The sequence below is a fragment of the Astatotilapia calliptera genome, chromosome 10 (assembly GCF_900246225.1).
Source record: "Astatotilapia calliptera chromosome 10, fAstCal1.2, whole genome shotgun sequence".
NCBI classification, from domain to species: domain Eukaryota; kingdom Metazoa; phylum Chordata; class Actinopteri; order Cichliformes; family Cichlidae; genus Astatotilapia; species Astatotilapia calliptera.
This window is the reverse complement of record NC_039311.1, coordinates 10,455,201-10,475,868: the sequence shown is the minus strand read 5'-3', so window position 1 is coordinate 10,475,868 and position 20,668 is coordinate 10,455,201. Positions and strand designations below refer to the sequence as shown.

The following is a 20,668-nucleotide window of genomic DNA, read 5'->3' as shown; positions in this document are numbered from 1 at the left end:
TCTCTGGCTCTCTTCAACAGTGTGTCTTTTCTCCTTTCGCCTCCAATTGGTTGTGGCAGATGACAGGGCCTCCCTGTGCCTGGTTTGCCTGACGTTTCTTCTTGTTAAAAGAGTTTTTCTTTTCCACTGTCACCAAGCGCTTGCTCATGGAGACAATCTATCAATCTATCTATCTTAAACTGAAAATGAATTGAATTGAAACAAATTCTCTGGGATGTTTGGTTGTGCTTTGTTTTGCAGTGGTCACATGTCAGCTGCAGTTGTTCCTCTCTTCTACATAATCCATGTGACTTTGGTCCACTTTGTTTTTGCTGTCTTGCTGTTCTAAACGTGGTGTGTCTGGTTTCAGGCAATGACTAGGCTGGGGTTTACACAAACCCTATTAACCTTGTCCGTTCTGCATTCATATGAATCTGTTCCACGTGAGCTGGCTGGCTGTAATGTTAAGACGTGTTTCTGCACCTTTGAATTACATTAAAGTCACCCCCCTGAGCTAGCTGCATTCTGACGGTATTGTCCCTTGTGCAGAGTTGCACGTCTGTGAGATTGAAGACTCCCCTGAGTGGCTTTTGGTGGACTAGACTTGAGGTTCAGTAGCCTATTCTCTATAATGGTTTTCATTAACTGAAATCAGACATTTATCTGACCAAACACTCAGTCACACTAGCAGAAGCATGAAAGCACTTTAACTTTATTTACTGTAAAGAACAGCGATTCCCGGACAAAAGGATGGAGACAGCTTGTCAGCAGCCCCACACAAACCCTGTGTAATAGAAAGGTGAAAGGTTAAAATAAAAGAGCTTATGCCTAACAGCTTTGCTTCACAAGTAATTAGAGATGAGCGTCCTTTACCACAGCAACCCATTTTTTTTCTTTCTTCTCTTTTTACATCAGTGAGTTCCATCCTTCATCAAACCAACTTCACGTCACAAAAAGAAGCGCATTAGCCCTATTAGCAAGTTAGGTGTCATCATCTACTGGCTTACCATAGTAACTGGTCTCCAGTTTGCATAAATTATACAATAAATTTACTGATGGCATGTGCGATCTATGCAACTTGGCATCTTACTGAAAGAAAAGCATCCTTTGTGTGATGTCAGGTCACTGGTGAAGTGAAAATAAAACTTATCTTTGATGCTTTACTCAGTGTCCTGCTAATTCCACTGGGTTCACAAAACATTTGTGTGTCATCACGTTGTTCCGAGATGTGTGTCGGGACTCTCATTTTAGCAAACGGAGTGGTTATCCCAGTGGAAGATGGTGTTCACTCCACTGAGTGTGAACAGGTCTTTAGTGTTGCTGTAGTCAAAGCCTTTTTCCACGTTTGAGCTCTGGGAGATGAACAAAACAGGCGCGCAGACAATAAAACAAAGAAAAACAAAGCACTTTACGGGCTAAGAGATAGCGCGCACAATATCCTTTTAGTGTTAATGAGTAACTTCATTTATCATTGCACAAGCATGAAAACAACCTTTTGTGTCTATGTCGTGGGCGGGGTGGTGGTCTAATTTTCTCAGGCGTGCGGTTGTAGCTAAATTTAAAGGTTGTAGTTTTACACATGACGCCGTTCCTGTGCAGTTGAAGGCACCTACAGGGCAGTCAGAACTGGACTCCAGCCAGACAGCAACAACTTTCAAAGTCTGTGGACAACAGCACAGCTGCCTTTGTCAAAAACACAAGCTAGTGTTCATCAAATGTTCATCATCAAAACTCTTGTGCTGTGCAGATTTTACTTCATTTTTAATTCTCTGCTGTCACTTCAGTTGCAGTTACTCTTTGTAACACTGATGCCTCCCTCCCCTCTAAAAGCCGTCTGGCAGTTTTTGGCAGTTTACTCAAAGTGAAAGGCTCTCGAGGGTTGCATTTTTTTTTTTTACTTTGTAACGTAATGTGTGTAATGTAATGTCTGGCTCATGTGCCTTCTGGCCAATGTGCAGCATTAAATCAAGTTTTACAGGTAACCTCCAGTGTGTGTACATCTACCAACAGTTTTTTGTGTGTAATAGAAAACTGTAATTTCATAAATCCTGACCATTAAAATGTATGGGAATAACACTGCATCTGTTAATTTGGACAATTCATTAATAGCAGGCAGCACATGTTAAATAACCATATAAATGAGGTACAACATTAAATATAGACTATTTATCATGACATATATTAAAATCGTCAGCATACACTTTAAGCCAGATGTTGTGCCCTTGCTGTTTTGTCTGATTTGTGTGTAATCTACAGTGGCTATAAATGTTGTGAAATATAATAAATTTTAGGTGACTGTGCTTTGACTTGAATGTGTGCAATATGTTTGTTCCCTGTAGGATGTCTTCAGGCTGTAACTGAATTTTCCCCTAATCAACCACAAACAAAAAGGACCCGCATGCACAGCACAGACAAACACACAAAGGGTTAAACAACAATAGTCGTCAAATGAGCCTCTAAAGGAGCATCAGGTGAGTCCAGCGTGTTGAAAGCGTGCACCTTTGAGGCTCGGATGTCACCAAGAAGGGCCTTTTAACTCCAAGACAAAATACACGGTCCTTTTAATCCTCATTTCCATTTGCTATATCCCATACAGTAAGCACACGAATGACAGAGGGCAACACAGAGTCCAGTCACTGAGCATATAGAGACCACTTCCTAACGAAAACACAAAGTCCACAAAGTTCCCGGAGCTGTCTTTGTAGAGGAAGTCTTTGATCTCTCAATGCGTAGAGACATGCAGTGAAATTGCTGGAGAGAGAACACAGTGTGTACGACTCTGCTTGCAGACAGCTGCTTATTCACAGTTAGGTTTGAAAAGTGCACACAAGGTACGGATCGTGTTAATAGCTCGATGAGTATTATCTCTACTGTACATCTTTATAATACCATAACACGTAGTGTTACAGAGCTCAATGTAAGACAGCAGTACTTATCAAATGTAAAAATAAATGACATGACATATCAATATTCACAAAAACTATCGGAATTAATTTCACAATATCTACAAATTCACAACTTAGTACTATTCTGAGCAATTATTCTGCGCAATTAGAATTGTTGCCATTTAGTTGAATCATTTGTTTAGTTTGCCTATTTTATCTACAGCTTTCTACGCATCAGGAGTTTTGCATAAATGCTGTTGAGGTTACGTCGTATAAAACATAGAATATTTAATGCTGTACTGAATAGCATAAATATATTAATATAGTAATATAGTCTTAATATACTCTATCTCATATGGATGACATGTTTCTGCTGAAGTTAACTCTGGCCCTGTGAGAAAAGGATTTACCACGTGACTAACACAATCATAGCAGAGCCTAAATGGCAACAGTACAGTGGAGTCCTGCTCATCGAAATCATCCCAGGAATGTTCAAATCAATCAATCAATCAAAACGAAATAAAACAATTACCACAGGTGTACATGCAGACTCTTCAAAACACAGTTTTTTCTTACAATTTCTAGTTTTAAAAACTGCTCAGATTCTTATTTCTGCACTATGACATGTGTTGGCTGCTATGGTCTTTCCAAGCAGACTGGATGACGATGATTACGCTGTAGTTTAGCGGCAGAGTGAAGTGGTCATGGTCTTATAGCTCCGGAAGTGTTTTACCCTTGTTTGCTAGTCACAAACACACAACATATGCGGATTTAAATTTTTTTTATAATTGAAGAGGTGTAGAGAAGTATGTTATTCTGTAAATATTTAACTTGATCAGTACAGTCAGTACAGCTTGGCAGTCACACTAATTTCATGTTGTGAATGGGGTTAGACATGAGTTTATGAATGCTGTAGTACACATGAAATCACAAAGCAAATTGATCTTTGGTTATCACATTATACCAGATCCTGACATGACAAGGGTCTTTGGGCATATTAAGTAAAGTGACTGTTTCTGCTTAGAAGTACGTACCTACAGTACATTTATCCCACTACCCAGAAGAGTCATACACAAACATTAATGCTGTTTAGCAGCAGCCAGCAGGGTTTATAAACCCTCAGTGGATGTGTAAAATGGATCATTTTGTTTGAGACTAAATTCTAAAAAAAAAGAAGAAATAAAGAAGAGGAAACAGGGTGTTTTCATTGAAAAGTGTATAAATCAATGAAATGTATCGGATTAAAAAAAGCTATACCGCGCCGGGATGATGTGTGGTGTTCAGAAATATTTAGAGGTAATACGTATCATTAAGACACAGCGACGTGCTTCACCCTGTTTGTTATTATACATTTAATTTGCCCGATGAAATGAAATGAATTTCTATTCCTCGATTTCAGTGCAGAGGTTAGTATCACGCCTTATTTTGCCATTATAGCCACTGTGTTTCTAATGTCTGTATAAGGTTTACAAAGAAATGCACATGCTGTTGCAATTTAGCTGCATGTGGAAGAGAGAGATAGGGTCTAGCTTTGTGTGTATGTCCACATACATATGGCTTGAAATTAGACGCACTGATTTATCGTAATGGCTAAAAGAGTCAGTGCTCTACAAATAGCCACTGATTACATTTTATAATAATAAAAATGTAAATATCTCATTTGTTCTTCATTTGATTATATATCAGTTTTTAAAAATTATAATAATACATCTTGTGTTAAATTATACACATTATTTGATAAGAATAGCTTGTTTTCATCATGTTATATGTCGGTTAAATTCACAACTTGTTCGATGTACTTAACTTAATTCTTTCAATCATGGAACAAAATTTTCTATTGTATTGTTGTTGTCCTGTATCTTCATGTATGAACTGGCTTAACATTATTTAAGATGACTGCAGAGCCAGTTCAGTATGTGCGAACTGTGCGTGTGTGACCAAATAAGGGTAAAAACACTCCCAAAACTCTGTACCAGCTGTAAAGCATAAACATTGCATTAGTATGCACAAATAGTTGGAATTATGCGTGTTTATACAGATGCTGGGTTATGAGAGGTTATGAGTAACTGGGATGAAGTACAACACATTGATACCAAGCCCTATTTCCTTAGTGACAAACACCAATATTTGAGGCCAAAGATGAAAAAACGTGTACAGACTTCACCATGCATTAAGCTATGACTGAACACTTCTACGTGGTTTGTATTAACAAACCTTTACAGGTGCCACAACACGGTTCACTCACTGTCCTAAGCTTACCACTGAAAATGGTAAGCTTAATGTATGAAAGAGTATCGAGTACAGTGGTTGTCAGAGCAGGTATTTAACATGATGAAAAACAGTTTGCTTAGCATAAAAAGCAACAGAAATGGCTTTAGAGTTACACCTGCATAAATGCTTAGCACACATAACACAGAGTGTCACAGGAATACAGACACCGCTAAACAAATCAGAGACAAATTCAATGCACGAGCGATCATCGCTCCATCGTTAGTGGCTCTTTGGCGCGATCAGAACAATTTGTTGTTGTTTTATTATTATGAATTTTGCAATGCAACTGTCGCCAGCGATGGCAGTGTCTCCGAAATGTGTTCAGAAATGCTGCATGACTGTGACTCGACTTTTACTACAAAACACAGTATATGGAGACAATCAAATCAACACCGACCGACTTTACACGATAAAGTATAAAAGGGCAAAAAATACAGCACGAATCAAAACGCTTGTGCATGAGTGTGGCTACGGTGACCGATGGAAACAAAATAAGGGTGAAAAACAAAAACAATAAAAAAAAAGGTTTCAAGGTGCCTGCTCACAGTTTACTTAAAGGGCGAGTGTCTGCTATGATTTAATTTGTGAAACGTGTCACGTTATTTGCATTTGAACGGCGAAAAAAAATAATGTGTGAATTCGACTTCAGTCTGAGGTAATGGCGGTAGTTTGTAATGACTGCTCAGCTCACAGAGATGTCAAAACATAAATGGCACACGGACTATGATATATCCTTTAATATCTTTGCTTCAGCTTTTCACTAGTGCTGAAAGGTCTGTTAGCCTTCGGCACTCATGGGAAACATTTACACTTTATACCCATCTCCCCCGGCGCGGTGCGTGATGCACATCCCATACTGCACTACACTGCAGAGCATGGATGCCAGTTTGTAAATGTTTGTATGTAATGTAAACACACAGACCGTCGTCTATATGTGTGGAAATGCAAGTGTAAGCATGTCAAAGCCTTTTTTGCTTCGTGATGTGTGTATTTACCAAGGCACGTAGCTTCTCTGTCGTAGGACATAGCCAATTAAACCTCAAAGAGCCACTGAACTAGAAAATGTACAGGCAGCCCAATGAGACGCGAAAGCAGTTGCAGATAATACTGTATTGGGACTGTTGAACTTCACCGCAAGCTGAAGGTCAGACACTGACGATTATTAACGATGTTCCTATGGACCTACACAGGCTGCCCCCAGCTAACAGAATAACAGTAAAGCGACCAGCAAATGGCTCTCTTGGTGTCTTCTGATGCATGTGTTCGTGTGCATGTCTGCATGCATATCTCAACTCAATGCACGTGACAGTCTTATTATTGGTAATGAGCTACAACGAGAACGTTGAACGCATGCTTGCCCTGACTTATCATAAGAAAAGCGCAAACATGTCCAAATTTGGTGGAAAATGCAATTTGACTACTCTACAAAACAGCAAGCCGTCAAAGGTACAGCAAAGATCACCGGGTTACTCACAACAGAGAACAGGGCCAGAGCTAAGTGTGGAGGGGACGAAACTAAAAAGAAATGCTGCACAAACACAGACTGACGTGACAATGTGCTTCCTCCACGGTCCACTACTCTATGTGAATCTACTGTATGGTCAAATTTGCCTTCGATCTATACGGACGTGCAAAATATCAGATGCCTAAGAAAAAACAGACACACAAAACATGCGCGCACACACGTACACACGCACAAAAAAAGATGTAATGGACTTGGCACACCGAAACCAAACCCAATCAAGCCGAGCATTTGGTCAGACTCAGTTTAGGTTGTTTGCCTTCATGATAGCGGGCTTTCTGTTGACATATGTGGCCCAGTAACCCAAGTTGAAGATGAAGAACAAAATTGGGAAAATGATGCGTGATATCTTGTCCACTTTGCTGACGCGGTTGTAGGATTTCTTGGCCTCTATGTAGGGGTCAGGCATATAGGGATGCTTCGCCGATGCTCCCGCGCTCTTGGAAATGGTCGTTAAACCTTGATCTTTAGCTACGTTGATGGCGTAGGTGGTTCCGACAATGTTGAAGGTGTTGTTCGCCTTTTTGGACAAAGTCGCAGATTCTCTTCTCTGAAAAGGAAGAAGGAAGTAAAGCAAAGGTCGTTAGGAAGGGGGGGGCACCAGACTCAACCATACTTCCATTTGAACTCATAAAGAGGAAATAGAAGCAACACCACGAGACACGACACACACAAGAACAAAACAAAAGCCTAACCATATCTTTAATCCTGGCCATGTTAGCCTGAAACGGTTCCTGAAAAGAAAAGTAGAAAAGAAAAAAAGTTTACCAATTATATTAAAATTACCCAACTTACATACTGTATTCATCAGTATCTAGCTGGAACTACTTTTGAACATACCGTCAAATCAAATCTGCATCATACAAATCTGGATTGCAGAACGTAAAGGACCAAGATCGAAAAAAAGAAAATCATGATGAAATTAAAAGTATGGGAATAGGAACAGTTCTGATTTGCATCATTGCAGAACCAGGCTGGACTGGCGTCTGATACTGCTAGCAGTAGCAGTAGCAGCACAGAGCAGGATTAGAAGGAAAAGCAAAATAACAGCGCCTGAAAACATGTCTGACAAACTGTATCAATGAGAGCAGCCAGACCTCTGCAGGCAAACAGATTGCGATACAACAAACACGACAAAGGCTCTGTGTGATAAAGCTGGCTGGAGAGACTGCCGTCTTAGTTCTACTAGAGGGAAATCATTAGACTGTCTTTCATATTGAAGTCGCACAGGGAGCCAGAATTTTATTTGCTAAATTGGTACTGGCTCAAATAGCTAAACTTGCATCACTAGAGGATCCTGTCAGCCTAGCGAAGAACAGTACAGCGCACACAGTAGATGTGGGAGAGCAAGTAGGACACTAAGATTGATTACCAGGCAGAGTTTTAGTTTCCTGTGTGGCATCCAGTGTGCGAGTCTGTACTGTGGTAATTTCCTTCACACCATTCATCCCCACTGTGGCCACTTTAAGAAACTAATTCAGTGCGTGTCTTGTAACAGATTTTCACTTTCACAGCTCCCCCTTTTCACTTTTGCTTTGAGCCCAGTTTTAATTTTTGCTCCACTTTTTTTTTTTTAGCTTCATTTAATTTTCCTTCCTTTTTGCTTCTCTCCATCTTTTTAATTAGCATAACTAATGTCCCCTCTACCCCAAAGTGCTTCACGGTGAATCTCTTACAGCGCACAGCTCATCACCAAATATTTTGTTTGGTCTTTATGCTCAGTGTTCACATATACTCACGAATGGAGGCACAGCAATGGTTTTACACGTGACAAGACATGTGCCGTGGCTATGTTCAGTGTCTCGAGTGCGTGTAAATCTCACAGGGAGTCCTTTTTAATGTCTGCCAGTAGGTTTTGCTTGTTTGTTTTTTTTTTACTTTGTACTGGAGGCAGCAGGATTGAGGAGGAAATATATTTACTGTCATAAGTGTGTTTCCTTGAGTGAGCAGGGCAACAGGATGAGTATGATCCTTCAACCTTGAGGAGAGCTAACAAACTTGCAGGCAGTTGATTGCTTTAAACCGGTGCTTGAAGCACCTGCTATCTTAAGTCAATTTGAACAGAAAAAGAAAGAAAGACAGAAGAGTCACACTCTTGCTCCCAGATAACCAGGTACCTTTCAATGATATTGATTCTAACTAGGGTTGCCAACCGTCCCTTAAAATACGGAATCGTCCCGTATTTCGAAACAAAAGTACACGTCCCGTATTGAGCTAATAAGGGACGCACTTTGTCCCGTAATACAGTGAGAATCAAAAGTAGTCTATAAATGTTTATGGAATTAACGCTTTGTTTGAAAACATAATTCCCAGCCCCTCTCCTGCTTTGTGACCAATGAGCTGACAGCACACTTATGACAATTCGAGTATGACAATTCAGATTACCGCTCATCTCATTGGTCGAGGAAAGGTCGCTTACGGAGAAAATACCGGAAGACAACAGATGACCACAACAAGAAGCATGGCCAACAGGGGAACAAACGCCGACACTGCGGTGCAAGTCTCGGACGACAGTACACCTAAAGCTGGGCAAACACTGTGCGATTTTTTCAGTCACGTTATTCAGCTCCTGCTCAAACTGCACGATTGACTCGCAGGGGTTAGAAGTTCGTATGTCACGATGTACTCTCACACTATACCGCCCGATGCTCTGATGCGACCTGAGTGCTCACACTGTGCGTCCATAACATGAAGGTTATAACAGAAAATCTGTCGCTCGCTCTGTCTTTCACTCACACAGACACACCACCACCACCATCAACTTTGCTAAATTGCTAATGAAAAACATTGATCAGGCAGCTGTGATTGAGCAGCAGTGTAGATCCAACTATTTTCACGGTTGTTGTGGTCGTGATAATTTTGTGATGCCACATCGAAAAGGCTCGGATGAGCTTTCCAAAGTTCTACAAGTTGTGCCTCCATCGCTTGTGTCCAGATCACACGCTGCACAGCCGTGCTGCTCCGTCTTTTTCACCAACGTTTACGTTGGCGCGTGAGCAGTGTGAGCCCCTGTGGTGAGACCCTCACGAGCGATTGATGATCGGGAGCTGGTCGTGAGGTGTTAATCACTTCTCTTTACCCCACGTATACTACACGACGCACGATGAAGGCCAAAATCGGTCCGAATACTCAAAAATCGTCTCAAAATGGGCCAAAAATCGCACAGTGTGAGCCCAGCATTAGAGCAGCAATGTTTGTTCCCCTCAGAGAAAGGGAAGAATGGGAAAAGGAAAACACCTGGCTGGAAAAAGTTAATATGGGCATGTGCAGTGAATATCAGCGCTATGTGGCCAGAAGTGTGATAATATAATTTATTTTGTGTAATAAACAACTGCAAGGATAGATGATTACAACAAATTGATGACTAATACATAAAAGTAATACATAGATGAATAATGATGATGAGTTATGATGCGTAATCATGGGAACAAGCGGGTTTACAAACAGGAGCAGCTGATTAGCATTACAAAAGCTGAAATAATACCTCAGCTGAAGCCAATTGTACTAAATGCACTAAATGTGCACTGTTACAAGAATATTTTTCTTTCTATTGTTTTCTATTATTTTAAGTTAAGCAGGACAGAGTGCTTTTAAAGAAAGATTTACTTATATTCTCAAAAGTTAAGCATGACAGGCTTCTGTTTAAGAAAGAGGCCTGTTTTACTGTGTTAATGTTGTCATTTTGAGCTAAAAATAAATGGCTAAATGATCATTTGTTTCACATGTGTTCATATCACAAAGAATAGAATATGCATCTACTTAAATCAACTTCAAGTCAAATGGTTAAAAAAATAATTTCACACACAAAAAAAGAGCTAGAAAATTCACCACACTGGGAAGGGTGAAGACAACTGGGTCGCCCGGCCCTGGCCACGAGGTGTCCCTTATTTATTTTTCAGGGAGTTGGCAACCCTAATTCTAACACAGAATGAGCTGCTCTATTGGAGGTTTCTGTCAGCAGGAAAGGCAAATTACTACAATATCACGCATCAGGGATACATCAATTGTAGTAACAATATAGCTCAATATGGCTACCCGTCACGCATCTTTAAAGAGCAGAAATTCAATCATAAAATTTGTGAAACTGGATCGACTGCAAAATGGATGGAACACAGCAGATAGCCATCAGTCACTGCCAGTGGTGAGTGTCATGTCCGACAGTAGAATGACTTGGCTGATGAATATGTGTATCCGAAGTGGCAAACACCAGTCCTGAGAAATGAAGCCAAACCACAACTTGATTTCCTATAATGGCCACTTGAGACTGGCTCCAAACGCAAGTCCACACAGACTCCTGTGTTTTCACAGCCTGCTACAAAAATCAGTTTTGGCCTCGATAGCTAACAGACACTCAATTTTAGCCTCGATAGCTAATGACCGCTATACCTTTTGCCACTGTACCTGTCAGGCGCTATTGTTTTAGCTTTGATTGCTAGCAGACAGTATATTTTTAGAGTTGATACCTAACAGATGCTATATTTTTGTCCTCAACAGCTAACAGATGCTAACAGATGCTACCATTCTGGCCACTATAGTATCTTCACGGAAATTGTATAAGAGGCCTACGGTATGTATGTTTGGAGAGGGAGCTTCAAATTAATAAGTATGTAGCCGCTTTGAATGACAGGTGGGTGCTAACAAAGGATTCTGTAGTTGCTAACCGCCTGTTTGCCTTCCCCTGAGTTAACTTGAATGGCTAACTTGAGAAAACTCTCAAATGTTCCTGCGGTGCTGCCTTTAAGAGCATTTTTAATCAACAGAAATATTATGTTTAGAGTTCTCCACCAGTCTGGAGAAGAAAGCCTGAATGAAAGTGGTTATTAGCCTGTATTTAGAAAACATAAATTGCAATTTTATGGTCGCTAAATTAGAGGTCAGTTTATGTCTGTTTATAGTGAAACTTTCAGTGAGTACTAAAAGTGTTTGGCCGTCTCAATTTAACTTGCTGTACATTATGAAGGCTGTGTACCAAACTTCTAAAACCAATTTTCATACTGATCAGTGAATGTTCTGCACTTACACCTCTAAGCTCTAATAATACCATCCCAAACTGTTCAGTCTTTTAGACTATGGATGCTATCTGCACAGTAATGTAGCAAATTTTCTCTTCTTTTTTGCTGTTCCATTGTCCTTGTAGGTAATAATTTATATGGTCTAATTATTGGGGGAACAGTATGTAGCACTGGGCTGTATGCATGTTTTTATGAACCTTATGTAACAGAGCACATAATTCACTAGCAGCCACAGATTCCTGTGTACTATTCAAAGTCATTTCAATAGCTGCAGGCAAAAATACTCCATGAATACAATGCATCTATTGACCTTGTCTTTGTAACTTCTGAAAATTGTTGCATCAGAATTTCTTGATGAGTGTGTTTAAGTGTCCTGGGGGTAATTGTGCCTTGCTGTGTCCTGCTGTTTGGAGCTCAGTGTGTGCATGTGTGCGTGTAACTGAACCTTGTGACAGTCTGTCCCTCTCTAAGACTGGAGCTGAAGTGTTGGCGTAATAAATAGCCCCAAGTATGTGAGCATGTGGGTATGTGAGTGTGCAGACTGTCTATAGGGAGCCACGATGTCCCTGTTTGTGTTCCTGTGGACACGTTTTGACGTGAGCATTTAAGTGTGTATTTAGGTAGAGGCACTTGCACTATCAAAATTTGGAGGAACTTGCTAGTTGCATGGGTGGCCTCTCTTAATAATTATGTCATTTACTTATGATATTATATATAAACATGAAATAGACCTTTCTGATTTCACTTAAGGATGTGTTAATGTACACTATATGGAAAAAAAGGATTCTAACATTTGAATTCAGGTGTTTTCTGTCCTTTTGCCACAGATCTATGAAATCAAACACCTAGCCATGCGGTCTGCCTTTACAAACATTTGTTAAAGAATGAGTCACTCTAAAGAGTTCACTGATTTCAAGTGTGGCACTGTAATAGGGTGCCATGATGGCAACAAGTCAGTTCGTAAAAGTTGCAAGCTATTCCACAAACAGCTGTGAGAATCTTGAGAACTGGATGAACTCGGGCAACGTAAATTTACAGAGTGGGGCTGCCATGTGCTGAGGTGCATAGGGTGTGAAAGCCACCAACAGTCTGCTAACTCTGGCATTAACATCAGCACAAAAATGGTGCACCAGGAGCTTCATGACATGGGTTTCTTTAGGAGAGCAGTTCCTGTAGGGTCTAGTGTGTAGGCGGCCTATTACATTTGTTAATATAGCATCGCATGGAAAACGCCAACAACAAGGGGTCAGCAATTTAGTGGTATTTCATGCTTGCTACATCAAAAAACTTGTACAAAAGAATGCTTCCAAGTATCCTCCTTGCAGTGAGGAACACAGCTTAACACCCAAGTATCTCTATCATTATTGGGACTGAAAAAGTACAAAAGTGCACCCCTGGCCTCCAGAAATGTCAACTCACCTTTGTTCTTTCCACCTGAGTGCATCAAAACTTCCAGAATACATTCTACTGACATGCAAGTGCTTGTGCTAATAAGAGATAATGAATTATTCTGGTAAAATGTTGATGAAGTTATTATGTACTGCAGGTGCGTAGACACACACATGCGCACACACACGCACACACGAAACCGCGATCACCCCTTGGCCGCAGCAGAGCAACCCACAGCCAGTGCAACCCACAGCCAGTGCTTCTGCCTCTGCTGATAAAACAGCACATGATATCCAACATAGCAGTGTCCAATCATGTGTCACAGAGTGCTGAGAATATGCAGGCTTTTCCAACCAAACTCCCCACCGGCTAATTTCTGTAATAACCTCACCTTCAGCCGGAGAGGGGAGAGCTAATTAGGCAGATTGCCTGTCACAGAAAATGGTCGAATAAAAGCAAAGGAAAACTACATCGATGCTCCATAACCAGTAAAGTAAATTAGTGCGCACACACTCATCTGTGGATCATATCTGAGACCTAAAAAAAGAAAGCAGCCTAAGGGTGATGAAGTCATCATTTGGTTCCGGTAGGAGTGGTGGCTGAAACCCTAGCTCTGATGGCTGCGGGGCTAGATTTTTAAAAAAGACTTACTAGCTAAAACTTCTCTCCTGAAGAAGAGGTTTTGCTTATGTAGCTCGTGCTCATTAACAGTCATTTTTCTAAATTTGCTAAAACAAAAAAGGGAAATATATGCAGTGCCTGATTGCTTTGGATTCCAGTAGCTCGTTCTAGCAGGCAGTGTGTTAGGAGTGTCACGTCTCCCTCTGTGACCCCATTCTATTTTATCTATCATGACAACTGCATGCTCAGCACAGTCCCTGAGAACCCAGTCCAGGCTGTTGCCATTAAGACGAGCCATCAAAGAGGAGGGGCGGGGAAAAAAAAGAAAAAGAAAAGAGAAAAAAACCTCCTCTCTGCAGCAGTGTAACGCAGCAAATTATCCCCACCAACTGAAAAGTTCTGTGGCAGCAATATGCATTTCTGCCAATCGCTCCGAGGACCAAATGTCAAACTATAGAAAAAGCGGGAAAAGGCTGTACTGATTGTGTCAAACAGTTTGTACAATGGTAGCAGAAAATAGATTCGTGGCACTGTCTGTCACAGAAGAAATAACTTTCCCTTTATGTTGTGTCTGTGGCTGTGTTTTTATGCGCTCACAGCAATACAGTAATAGCACTGCCACTATTTACCACTGGCACAGCTTCATAATGTTTCTTATATGAGTCTTATATGTTTTTCCAAGCACCCCAGAAGGCTGTCCTTTTAATATAGCTTTGCTTATAAGCCACAGTTAATACTCCTTTTCTCAGTTTGAAATGGACTGTGTTATACATATATCAGGTAAACTCATTTTAGCTGCACAATTACTAACTTATATTAGTCTTTTTATGCTGGTGTGCTTTGTTTTTATTGTTCTAATGTTCAGTTCTATGTACCAGGTCTGTCCTTATTGAACTTAAGCTACTTCTTCATGCAGCCCCCCCTTTTTTAGATGAACTCACTCTGATCATAGACTGTATTTAAATGTTCATTTGCTATTTATCCAGGGATTGAGAGTAACGCAATTTCTATTCTCTGTATGTCCTGTACATGTGGCAGAATCGACAAATAAAGTTGACTTTGACTTTGACTTTTGACTTTATATAAAAGATGGGTGTAGCCACCAAGACCCTGTTTTGTTTTTTTGTTTTTTTGACAAAAACAGGAAAAGTCTGACTGATCACCCCAAAGCATACCCAGCCTTTTGCTCCTTTTTGAGTCTAATGAGGACAGAAAGCTGTAAAAAGAATATCATGCACATTCAGTAAGACTTGAAACTATAGCTCTCATGGCTGGGGACTGCAGAAAAGTGTTTAGTGAAGTCAAAGTTTAAGTGAGCAGTAGGGTCATTTCCCCAAAGAGAGACTTCTTCTTGCATCCAGAGAAGTTGCCTCCTGCTGGCCACAAGAAAGAATCCAAACCTGAGCGACTTTAGCACTTTCACTTTTCAGACCTGGAAGCTACGTCAGTGTTTTATATGCAGTCTATAGTTCTAACTCGCTTGAAGTCTAGAGGTGATCGAGCGTTCGCTCTAGCTGCACCTGAGCTGTGGAACAGTCTCCCGATTGGCATCCGGGCGTCTGATTCTATTCAATCTTTTAAATCACGGCTTAAAACATATCTGTTTGAACTTGCTTTTCCTACCAGTTAATTTCTCGCCTTGCTTCTAGTGTGTTGTTCTAATGTTCTAATGTGTCTGGTTGTTTTGCGTTGTCCTGTGCTGTCAATGTTTTCCATCACTGTGTTTGATGGTTCAGCTTTACAGCTTTACTCTGCTATAGCTCTGTGCTATAGTTTATTCTTATTAGTGGTTTTTACCTGTGAACATAATCTCACACTTATATGACTCTGACGTTATAGTCTTAATTATTTTATTATTTTATTGTTGCGTTGCCTATGTCCTCTATCACTGTGTATGATGGTACAGTTCTCTTTGCTACAGCTGTGTGCTATTGACTGTTCCTATTAGTGGTTTTTACCTGTGAACATAATCCCACACCTATATGATTCTGATGTTTTAGTGTAAATCATTTTATTGTTTTATTGTTTCATGTAAAGCACTTTGGCATGCCCCGGGCTTTTAATGTGCTCTATAAATAAAGATTGTTGTTGTTGTTGTTGTAACTGGCTGACATGCAAAATGCTCCTCCAAGAATCTCTCCATGGTTCCAATGTCAGTGACTCACTATGTAAGTTAAGAGAAATAAAGGTGATGTTCAGTACATGCTAAAGTCTTTTGCTTTTGACTTTCTAGGAGCATTTTTACATATGTCTATCTAAGGCTTTTGTAAAAGAGCTAAATAACATGAGAATCTTATATCATAACAGTAAATGACACAGCCTGATTTTAAACTGGTATTTAGTGCCTGGTGAGATTGATGTTAAAAGAAAAGAAGACTATTTTGATATTTAATGTAAGTTTTTAATCTGACTTAGTTTCTTTCATTTCACTACATCTGTGTGCCTACAATTGTTTTTGATTTAATGCTATCATTTACAAACACATGAAAAGTCCACCAGAGAGGCTCGCCCTGGGCAGGATTAACTTTTAAGGGAACAGCAGAGTATTTTATGTGGGAGTAGGTAATAGATAATAGGTATGGATTTGTAAATAATTGGATATAATTATTATATTATTATATAATATTATACTACTGTATATATTTTTAACTAACTGAGCAGATTTTGACAATACTTTAAACATACGACAAATAACTTCAAAAAAAGGCAGATGTAAAAGTGAGGTCAGAGGTCAAATGTGACATGACATTTAGATGCAAACTATAGTGTTAATATTTAGAACCTCCATATACTGGCAGCATTTCCTAAATCTTCCAATACAAACAAAGGCTGTGAAATTTTAAGCACATAAAGGTCATTTTATGAAGGTCTGGCCTTATTTTATCACCATTATTATTATTTCAATTATTATCAATCAGTTATTATCACTTTGACCTTCAAATCATTGAGTTAAAGAAGAGGTCAGAGGTCAAATGTGACATGATATTTTAAATCTTTCTATATGTTGACAGCAAACACAACGCTTGCCATACGTTTTAAGTTATAAGGCTTTTTGTCACTCTTCGACCAATAAATCACGAGGGTGACCATGAAGACCGTGGTGGATCTAAGACACTTTTTAATGGCTCGTGCTCTACACTACAAAAAAGTTTGATCAGAATTCATTGAAAACTTTTCAAGCTGTCGTGATTACAGACGGAATGATCTTTCCAGTAAGGTAATCATACAGATCATATTGCATTTAAAGGCTGAAGCTGTCATGAGAAACATGTGGCTTGATTTAGGTGTTTTTTTTTTCTCTTTGAACAACAACTTCTTTGGATACATATCTGGTTGTTCCCTCAATATAAACCATTAAATAGGCTCAGGCACGGAGATCTTTTTATTTTATTTTCTTTGTTTGGCTATTGATAATGTACAAGATGTGATTTATCTTCAATATCACGTGATTCATTTTAAACAATATACTATATAGATGTAAATGCACCATCTTTTCTGGGGAGAATAAGGCTGCATTGACTTTAGGATGAGAGTTGAACATATGCTGCCATCATAAATCAGGGCCAGCGTCTCTAGGAGTTTACCTCTGTTTTTGCTCTCACTGTTCCGCCCCACTGTCTCTGTTCCATTTGGCAATGAATAAATAAAAGGTCTCTTTACAGGCTTTACAAAGTACTCCATGCTGCATTAAGGATACTTTCTATGTGTTTCCAAACTGCAATTTCCCCTCATCACTCCTCCAGAATCAAGTGACATTTTTAGCAACTTCTTTTTTTTGGATTAATTTTGAATTTAGTAAGCAAAGAAAAGTTGCGTGAGCCTTTCCCCTGAACTAGCTGCCTTTCATTCTGTTTTTGTCCTCACATATTGGTGATAGTTAATGTTGGTGCGCTGCGATGAATCGAAAGAGCAGGCGTCACACATCCATCATTTTTTTTTTGATTACATGAAACTGTTGCAAATGAGAATCACTCACCCTTATTTCCATGCCCTCTTTTTTCCCATCCCATGCCCAGCTGCGCTTGGTGAAGTAGTTGACTGTGGCAAACTCAATCAAGGCAGAGAAGACAAAGGCATAGCACACAGCCATGAACCAGTCCATGGCGGTGGCATAGGCCACTTTAGGAAGGGAGTTTCTAGCACTGATGCTCAAGGTAGTCATGGTTAGGACAGTGGTGACACCTGAGGAGAAAATAAAAGATCAGCAGATATTTCATTATTTCTGAAATTAAACATTTGCGGTAATTCAATTCAATTTTATTTATATAGCGCCAATCACAACAACAGTCGCCTCAAGGTGCTTTATATTAAGCGTAAGCAAGTGCCATGTAGTTCCTGTGCATTCAAGAGAAGGAAATTTTCTACCAATGTCTTCAGTCACTGGGAAATTCTCTTCAAAAATTGGATAAATAACAATGTGGCAGTGAACTGTCCCTTTAAAAGAAAGTTACTTACAACTCAGTCATGGTTTGTTTGGGTTTTGCTATCCTGGCACTAAACTCTCACTTTATACTGACCAACATCTCTTTAGAGATTTAAGAGAAAAGAAAGCTGCACTGCAACATAACAATAGTCTGGATTATGGCTAGAAAAAGAAATGTTAATGCGTACTGTCTCTTTAAACCTAATATAGATTCACTTTCCTGGGTTTGGTATTAGGTGTAAGTTATAAACTAAAAATGATGGTGTAGTTCCCTGCATTGCAGAGCTTTACATAATCTACTGTATGAAATCAAAAAGTCTAGCCTCATACAGATGACACAACTCAGTGGTGCATAAACATTCAAAGTACACTGGGTCAGTCTTGCAAGTTCAAACAATGAGAATGTAGAATCTCTGTAATGACCCACTACGGAGGATTTTTCAGGCTATGTTCTTCTGTTCAAACCAGTCTGATGAATGTATTTTCTTACTAGACTTATCTACAGTACAACGAATGAAAATATTGAAAGTTTCCTTTAGCTTATACACAAACAAAGAGACATGCTATTGACCTGCATACATAAAGCACAACCTGTCTAAGCTGCAGGATTGCGTGCAAAGGTAAATCGCTAAATGACACCACTTTTGAAAAATGAGCAGCAGATCTACATCTGCTAAAATTAATTAAGGCGAAAACGATGTCTTAAAACTTTCTAAATTTCGCAGATCATTTCACAACCTGGCCTTTACAGTCAGGGCGAATGGAAATGAAAGGCAGCTCGGACAATGTTCGCCCATCGAAGCGCATCGCTTTATCTGTTCCAACCTTTCTCATCTGATAAAAGACGGATACAAAGGAGGCTTAAAAAGGCTGCAACAAAAGAGTGATACATGGCTATTCATGGGCTGATTGATTTGCAGGTAATGCATTTCTAATCTTGACTTTGTTCCACCATTTACATAAAATTAGAATATTCATCTGTACAAAAAGCAGTCCTCATTACAACAGCAATTAACTGGTGTCAGAGACGAGGACATCCGGTGCTTGCGGTAACAGTGAGTAATGCTCTTATATAAAATGCAGGTATAAATCAAAAAGTATCGAGTCTTAACTAGAAATATAACTTGGAAGGTGACTGAGGATGCAAAAACAAAAAAAATAAATTAGATTACGCAGGTAATGACAGCCACATGCTCTCATAAACCAAGGGACTGTAAGCATGATGGCGAGAAAACTAAAACCAACACAGCTTGAAACTGTCCACTGAGAAAACGGCACTGATTAAAATTACTATCATAATGTGAAGGAAATTGTCCCCTAAAAATTCAACCTCTTATGGGGCTGAAGTGATTCTTAGACGACTGTGTAAGAAAAATCTAATAGTGGGTGTATTTGTGCAGAAGTGAAGGAGATATGGTTATTCAGACTGCACAAAGGGAGCTGGAACAGTTTTTATCTTCTCAGCAACGCTTTGCCTTGCATACATTTTTAAAATCTTTTGCGCAATATATGCTTCTGCATGTACCTGTCTAAATGCAAAAATGCTAACCATGTTTAGAATTACATAAGACTACTCATATTGATTATGCAGCGCAATAACAACAACTGCAGGAGAAGGAAAATTACATTCCTTATTTGAGTACCTTTGAGTTGATCACATCTGACGCAATGTTCTTAGCATGAATCAAGTTCGATGGACAAATTGAATCTATTATTATTCATGGCTTAAAGGGAGAAAACACAGTCAATTGTCGCGATGGCAACTGGGAAATGTCTCTATATTAAAGAGGAATTGTTATGAAAAATAAAGGAAAAATATGACATGTAAATGCTTTAAATCTTGTTTTATGTTCTCTGTATTAACAGCAGAATAAAGTCAGAACTGATAAAATAAATTATTTTCAGTGCTCCTGTGCACCTGAATGTACTAAGCTAACTAAAGCTAAAAAAAGAGAACTTTCATGCTCAAACCTTTTCAAACCGTTTACTTGTTTGCCAAGTCCTTAGACAGTGCATTTCTGTTACCTCATCATTTAATAGCCCTCTGATTAACTAGCTTCTTCAATGAATCATTTAATGCATTTATTTGAGCTGGATTTAAAACACGAGATAGCACTCACCGAATACTGTGCGCGCCGGAACGGATTCTCTGTTTAGCCAGAAGGAGACCTGAGACAGTATGACAGTCATGATGCACGGAAGGTAGGTTTGAATCACAAAATAGCCAATTTTCCTTTTCAAATGGAAATATGTTGTCATCACTACATATTCGCCTGAGGGGAAAAGAGACAAACAGAAAAAGATGGAGAGACACAGACAGGGTCATGATTATTAATATACTTGTTCCTCGCTCAGAGCAACACAAGGAAAAATATTTGAAAATTGATGCATTAATGTTTGAACATTAACGTGCATGTGACAAGACGTGAGCAGTATTGAGACAGAAAATGCTTAGATGCTTAAAATATTCCAAAGATGTTGATGCACACTTCCAAACCTTAAGCTACAGACTGTATATAAAAGATGGACATAGCCACTGTGTCAACACCCATTGGCTAGTTTGGCC

At 39.5% G+C, this 20,668-nt stretch overlaps 1 protein-coding gene across 2 annotated transcripts in view; it reads right to left on the bottom strand.

The window, feature by feature from the left end:
* Window positions 1-673: 673 nt before the first annotated feature.
* The window catches only part of gabra3 (gamma-aminobutyric acid type A receptor subunit alpha3), a 127,393-nt gene continuing 107,398 nt past the window's right edge, over window positions 674-20,668 (bottom strand). Inside the window, exons 8-11 of one of the 2 annotated variants that reach the window (XM_026181152.1) lie at window positions 20,223-20,375; window positions 17,656-17,861; window positions 7,353-7,391; window positions 674-7,207 (exon numbers count right to left, since the gene is read on the bottom strand). In XM_026181152.1, coding sequence (XP_026036937.1) covers window positions 6,899-7,207; window positions 7,353-7,391; window positions 17,656-17,861; window positions 20,223-20,375 — 707 coding nt within the window. In that variant the 3' untranslated portion in view covers window positions 674-6,898. The remainder of the gene's footprint in view (window positions 7,208-7,352; window positions 7,392-17,655; window positions 17,862-20,222; window positions 20,376-20,668) is intronic. The other variant, XM_026181153.1, reaches the window with a different exon arrangement.